The sequence below is a fragment of the Miscanthus floridulus genome, chromosome 9, assembly GCF_019320115.1.
Source record: "Miscanthus floridulus cultivar M001 chromosome 9, ASM1932011v1, whole genome shotgun sequence".
NCBI classification, from domain to species: domain Eukaryota; kingdom Viridiplantae; phylum Streptophyta; class Magnoliopsida; order Poales; family Poaceae; genus Miscanthus; species Miscanthus floridulus.
This window is the reverse complement of record NC_089588.1, coordinates 3,508,700-3,515,304: the sequence shown is the minus strand read 5'-3', so window position 1 is coordinate 3,515,304 and position 6,605 is coordinate 3,508,700. Positions and strand designations below refer to the sequence as shown.

Sequence of the window (6,605 nt, the reverse complement as noted above, 5' to 3'; positions counted from 1 at the left end):
CCATGACAACGACGACGGCGATGTAAGAGAATGAACAACTGTTCAAAGTGACACTGATCCCTCTGTAATGTAGGTTCATGGCATCCATCTTCCCCTCTATCTATGATTGTAACTTATATAAAGGGGTTAAGGGAATGCTTGGTCTCTATGATTTGGCCTTTATTAAAGTTCATGAAACTTCTGTTCAGATTGATTTTGTTTGTGCAGGTGTAGGTGCACTGTATCTCTGTTCTTTTTGTTATGCATCTTAAAGTCATGTTCCCTAATAAGGAATCAAGCCAAAACTCACCGCTGCAAAATGACACAGTGACCAAACATCTAATGCTCCGGTAGTCCGTTGCATGCACAACATATCAGCACACATCATCAGTGTGTGCAACAGGGGTGGGCGCCAATTTTCTAATGAGAAAAAAGGGAACCAAGGCAACCAGAGTTGGTATATTGCTGTGTATTTATTGACCAGCTAGGGGGGTACACCGCATGTTATACTACTACAAGAAGCTTAATCAAGGTACTCAGGGACCTGTTCAGAGGAGAACACTGGTCAGAAGCACAATTACAGATGCAGGTAACCATGGGGATCATGCGAGCTCCAAGGCCCAGTGCCACTGCCATAGCGGCTCCCAACCGTAGGATAGCTGCCATCATACATGCCTTGCAAACCCATCCCAGGAGTCGACAAAGAGGCGCCATAAGCCCCACGGCTGCTGAAACCTGAAAGTAGACTATGTTATAGGACTCGATGTGTTATTATTTTAGTAATAACCATGCAAATGGGGTGGGGGGGGAGGGGGAGGACTTACTAGGTGTGTTTCTCTTTGCAATATCAGCCCTCAGCTTCTCAGCCTCCTGAGCCATAGCTACAAGATCATTCTCCATTACCTGAACCTGTGCAGTCAGCTCTGGCTTTGCCTTCTTTTCAAACTCAAGGTTCGCCCTACAATGATACCATTAGTTAGCTGCTCTTCAATCAACTAAATACAAATACAAAAGGCAAACCAAAGGGACACTGGACTAAAAGGGCCTTGGAGGCAGCCATCAGAGTTAACACATGAACCATCATGAAAATCAACAGGCTGCATCTGTTCTAGAAGAAAGACAGTAAAATAACATCTCAATACCTACTTACCTAGCCTGGTGCAATTCTTGACAGAGAGCATCACGTTCAGCTATCATAGCAGTCATTTTCTGGCTTTCAGATTTCTGATGTTCAAGCTCTTTCAATAGACCTCGAACCTTGGCAGCCAACTCTTGCCTCAAAGACTGTAGTTTACTTGCTTCAGATTGCAGATACAGAGCATCTTGCCTAAGGGGTTCTAAGGCACGCAGTTCAGCTTCCAGCTTCAGATTCCTCTGAGTCAGCTCCCTCGATTCAAGCTCTTTCTCTGCCCGGAGCTTCGGAACAGCCTGACTTGAGACTTGGAGGTCTTCTTCCAAACGCGGCTTGGTTTGCCTGAGACTAACAATTTCATCTGCCAGACGCTGATTGTCTTCACGGATTCTACGCATCTCGGCACGGTGACTAGATAATTCCTCCGCCAAGCGACGCGGAGAGAGAGGCCTTGTTCGTGCAAGTGGAGGAGGTGGAGCATCACGATATCCTCGAGGGTCATCATGGTATTGGCGGGATGCACGGTGCCTTCCTGCCATTTATAGCCTAATGAAGAGTAATCAGAATCATGCGCAAGAGAGTAAGGATATGTAAAATAAAGAATCGAAATATAACTCAAGAGAATATATTGTGTTCATGCTGCATGTGAGGTATAAATTCATGAGAACTGTGCAGTCACAAATACTCGAATTGAGGCCTTTCTGAAAATAACTGACACTAGATTACATGAAAACTCACTTTTCAGGACAGGTTATATCATCACAGTTCAAAGAAAAGTAAGCGAAATCAATTTGTTCAGTTAGTTGATGAGATCCATCTAACTAACAAGACCCCCTTTTTCATGCAGGTATATTTGTATCTTAATAACATCTCAATAAGTATGAATATCACAAGTTTGCAACAACCATCTTTAGAGGAATATAAACAAGAAAATCGGCCACAAGCATAAAACATACAATTACAACGTTAGCTACTATCATCTATCCATCAACATGGATAGAAAAAAATAATGTGGATATGCAGCACATAACCCTATTAACAAAATAGGGGTAAAAGTGGGTACTTTCAGTTTTCATGCTGAAAACTCAGCACAGACAATTTGCATGGGCCATTGAGTATCACTATTTTTCACTTTCATGCTGCTTCAAAAAAGAAGCGACTTCATAACGCATAACCATCCAACTTCTATGTTTGCAGAAACATGCCGCACAAGGATAACTAAGCTACATCCATCACCCACATCCAAAAGACTGAGCAACCTGGAGGTTGGTCGATCTGCTGCAATAAACATTGTTCTGGCGAACCAAGCATAAGCAATCAGATTTAGAGCAATGCAACCGCAACATAATAGCATGTCTATGGTACAGAATACCGAAGCAACAACGCCATTGGAATATCATAACATTGCAAGAAAAATACTCTTTTCTTGCATCAGTTGGCAACTTTTATGGTGTATAACTCAGAGGATGCCTTATCTTTGTTATGTCTGCGTGGATACTCATATCAAGATAAAAAGGTGAGAAGAACAAGGTTGCTTGGATTACCCTGTTAAATCTTCACAAGAACAAGCGAATAACAATAGCATTGGGGAAAGATAGGCCATGCTGCAGGCTGCAGATAAAGAGGTATCCATAAAACTATACAGACCAAAAGCTGGATTACAGCTAACTGAAAACACTGTTTGGTTGGCATAATGAAACGCAAACGCAAAGGAATGAGATAACAGCGCTAACGTAAACATGGTAAGGAATTACTTGATTAGTTTGGTTAGCCTTGGTAACGGTAACGCCTAAGCTACTAACTGCAGTCGATCGGATACTTGCATCTTGTCGTTTTGTTTTCCCTTCACTCAACTCGATGACCACGTGAGCGAACAAGGTGGACCACGGTGCCCAGGCTAGCGGAGACGGCACCCAGTATCGGGGATAGCGTCATGGTGGCAGCGTTATCGCTTTTGTGAAGTTCAGCGTGATTCGATTGCAGGAGGCCATACACCCATCGCTCGAGTCTCTTGCTAAACCTCTGGGGGTGAACCAAGCCAAGGATTTCCATCCTCGACGCTCATAGCCAACAACAAATGTATCAGTTCCTCGCCCTCGAAGCTTTCTATGCAAATTCCAGACCCTATGCCCCATGGCTCTTACATTTATTCACTTTCCAACAAAGAAGCAACCAAGGTATACTGCAATTCACAGGAACTTGTCCGATCCACACACACTTCACTGTAGGGGCGCAAGCCCCTCCAGATTTCTCAAAAAAAAAAGCACAGGCGAACCCAGAAAAGGGCATGGCTGTACACATGTACGCCCGATAAAAAAAAATCGAACTTGGTAGGCATAATACATGTATACACTTGAGATTCGATCAGATCCGAATACAAATAACAAAATAGATCGAGTTAGGGTTCGGGTACTCAATTTTGCAACGCAGGAAGGGGGGAGAAGGGGCGGGGCCATACCGGGTGCGGCGGGTTCTCGTCGCCGGCACCGGCAAAGGGCGCGACGAAGCCCTGGGTCAGCTGCGCGTAAGGCGGCGGCCGTCGTCGCCCCCGGGGAGAAGACAAACAGCAGTCAGTGTGAACCCAGGAGAACAATTCTTCGGGCTCCCCTTGTTTACAGCTTGCTTCTCTCGGCGAGCGCTACTGGGCCAATTTCCGTTGCAAGAAAGCGGCCCATGAAACTGGCTCATTCTTTCTCCGTCATTTTTTCCCTTTCTTTTGCCATGATTTGTTTTTCTTTTTTTTTTCTGTTTTTATTTTGCTTTCAACTGCTTTCATTATGATAGCTTATATCACTAATAACATTTCCATATCCACTAGTGAATATTTTTTCCTTTTCTATCACTATCCTAGGGTAACATTTGGTAATGGTCTTTTTAAATCTATGTTTGATTCATTTTTATAGTATTGTTATTTCATATAAAATATATTATAATATTTTTTATCCCAAATTTATAGCATTTTTGGTGATGTTGGAACAAAATTGTTCATTGTGCTGGAATAAGTTTCTCCTAAACATGGAACATTTTGGTCATGAAGCTGGCAAAATTTCTTAGAAGCTGCAACATTCTCCTAATGAAGCCAGTTTTTTTTTCATGAAGCTAGAACATGTTTTACATTTTTCTTCTCAAGTCTGAACATTTTTTTAAGAAGACACATTATCATATTAAAGTATACTTGTATTTTATCATATATCATATCATTTTACTACATTTTAAGGTTAGGGTATCCTAGAATTTTTAGGACATATATTATGTAATAAACTAAATTACTCATGTAACCCTTCATGTTCACTATATTTGGGTTAGTAAAACTATGGTATATATACATGTGAATGTTTTCTTTTTAAGTTGGGTTAGAGGGTTAGTTCACCTAGAATCTCTTATGATTTTTAAGCTAAATTTTGAATGCTTATAGATCACTTATATTTCAGGACTAGGACTCTAGGAGAGTATTTCTAAATGAAAAGGTACAAGCAGGCTCATTACGAACTAGATTAGGAGCACAAATCCATTTAAGTGATCGTTCACCATATTTCTATTTAGCGAACGACGATCCTACAACGCCACGCGCGAATGCATACAGGCGACGATTAAGCTGCTGCTGACGTCAGTTAAAAAAAAAGTGAAACGTTTATTTTTAAATTGCTATAACTTCAAAACGGTGTATCCATTTTTAATTCCGTCTGTATTGGTGTGTTCTATGTGACGAGCGAATAAAATTAGACCCCACTTACATATGTTTCAAAATATTTTATTTCTAGTACCAAATTTTATGTAATAACTTATAACATATATATAGTTTACAACATATAACTTATGACTTGCAACTTATGCATACAAATTGTATTAAATAACTTATGTACACAAGTTATATGGAATAACTTATGCACACGTGTTGTATTGAATAACTTATATACACAAGTTATATGGAATAATTTATGTACACAAGTTGTGTTAAGCTGCGTTTCATAACTTTTGTATTTCTAAGTTTTGGTATATGTTATAAGTTAATCTGTTTCTTTGTGTGTTAATAACTTTGTGTTTGTAAGTTTTGGCATAAGATATAAATTAATTCGATCATTTGTGTTTAATAACTTTTTTTAAAATAAGTTGTGTTTCTAAGTTTTCGCATAAAGTTATATGTTATAAGTTAGTACACATGGTTTTCCTAAAAAAAGTTGCTATTAGCAAAATTCTTCAAAACATATGAAAGTGGGATCTAGTTTTGTTCGCCTCGTCGCGTAGAGCACCTGTATAGATAGAATTAAAAATAGATACACCGAAGTTATAGCATTTTAAAGTAAATTGTTTGCTTTTTCGTCGTTTGTGTCCATGGTGACGTCAGACAAAAAGAAAGCAGGCGAGTGGAATTGGCGCGCATGCATATGTCAGAAAATTGATCGCTGGGATTAAATCCAGTGATCGTTCGCCGATTAGTGTGATCGGATTAGGAGACGACGAGACTGCGATGATCCAATAATCCAATCCAATGTGCACACGGCACACGCTGTTTACGAATTGGGCTAGGAAACGCCCGGCCCAGACATGGTAGTCGACACTTGACAGGCTAGCAGGAATAGGCTTTCCTTGGACGCTCGACAAGATTTGTTCGGATTCGGAATGGTAATACCATAAGCTAGCGCAAGTATAAAACTCAGACCCCTATCAACGGCGCCGATGACCATGATACTGAAGAAGAAGACATTGAAGGAGAGGTGACGCTGAATGTTGGGCCAAGGGCGACTAAACCGAATCGACGCTACGTTGGGCCAGAGTGGGCCGAGTAGGAGCTTAGCCCATGTAACGGGCGGGTGCCGTGCATCCTATAAAAAGGAGAGGGTGATGAGGAAGCAAACTTGAGTTTTATCCTGTAACAGAGAACCCGGACGGTGGCCTGGGCGACGGCGGCGTCTGGCTCGTTACCAGTGACCGAAACTGTTCTAAAGATACATCTCCACTACCACTATCAATCGATTGCGGTGACAAACTGGTATCGGAGCGAGCAATCCTGGCGTAGCACTCCTACTGCACCCATAGGCAGATGTCGATGGCGACTCCAGAGGAGCAATTCAGGCAGATCCTCGCTTTGCTCGGCGAGAACTCCAAGGGGATCACCGAGCTCAAGCACTCGATGGAAGAGATGAAGCTGGCGAAGACCGACTTGGAAGTATGGAAGCCGGAGGTGAATCATCGCGTTGCTGATCTCGAGCACGTGTTGAACTACTTGGGGAGCGCATGGAGCACTACTTCGGCAACAAATCAAAGCAAGTGGTGATCGAAGGCGAGATCCATTTGCCGCACCCCGACCTCGATTTTGACCCCAAACTAGAGTCGGCGAACAAGGCGACGAGCTCCGCTCACCTGGGGCCATCCTCGTCCGAGGCGCCGTCTGGGCCAAGTGGCCACCGTCATGAACCCCACCACCGGAGCGCTGGATTTGGGGTGGTGTACACCATCCCAGATCCACCTTTCGTCATAGGTGCGAATGCTCATC

The 6,605-nt window shown here is 42.4% G+C and overlaps 1 protein-coding gene across 2 annotated transcripts; it reads right to left on the bottom strand.

Annotated features, from left to right (window-relative positions):
* Positions 1-413: 413 nt before the first annotated feature.
* Positions 414-3,704, bottom strand: LOC136481208 (protein FLX-like 3). Of its 2 annotated transcripts, none has more exons than XM_066478561.1 (4): positions 3,570-3,704; positions 1,130-1,657; positions 804-937; positions 414-725 (listed from the first exon to the last, which is right to left on the bottom strand). In XM_066478561.1, the coding sequence occupies exons 2-4, from the start codon at positions 1,648-1,650 to the stop codon at positions 484-486; spliced, it is 897 nt and encodes a 298-aa protein (XP_066334658.1). In that variant the 5' UTR covers positions 1,651-1,657; positions 3,570-3,704; the 3' UTR covers positions 414-483. The 2 variants fall into 2 exon arrangements, with proteins under 2 accessions (XP_066334658.1, XP_066334659.1); XM_066478562.1 differs by having other exon boundaries at positions 414-714.
* Positions 3,705-6,605: the final 2,901 nt, after the last annotated feature.

Bases quoted from the DNA above. Each gene is read 5' to 3' on its own strand.
- LOC136481208 (XM_066478561.1), bottom strand. From the start codon at position 1,650: ATGGCAGGAAGGCACCGTGCATCCCGCCAATACCATGATGACCCTCGA. The intron at 938-1,129 runs GTAAGTAGGTAT...GTATCATTGTAG, and splicing joins CAAGAATTGCACCAGGCTAG to GGCGAACCTTGAGTTTGAAA. The intron at 726-803 runs GTAAGTCCTCCC...CCTATAACATAG, and splicing joins TGCAAAGAGAAACACACCTA to TCTACTTTCAGGTTTCAGCA.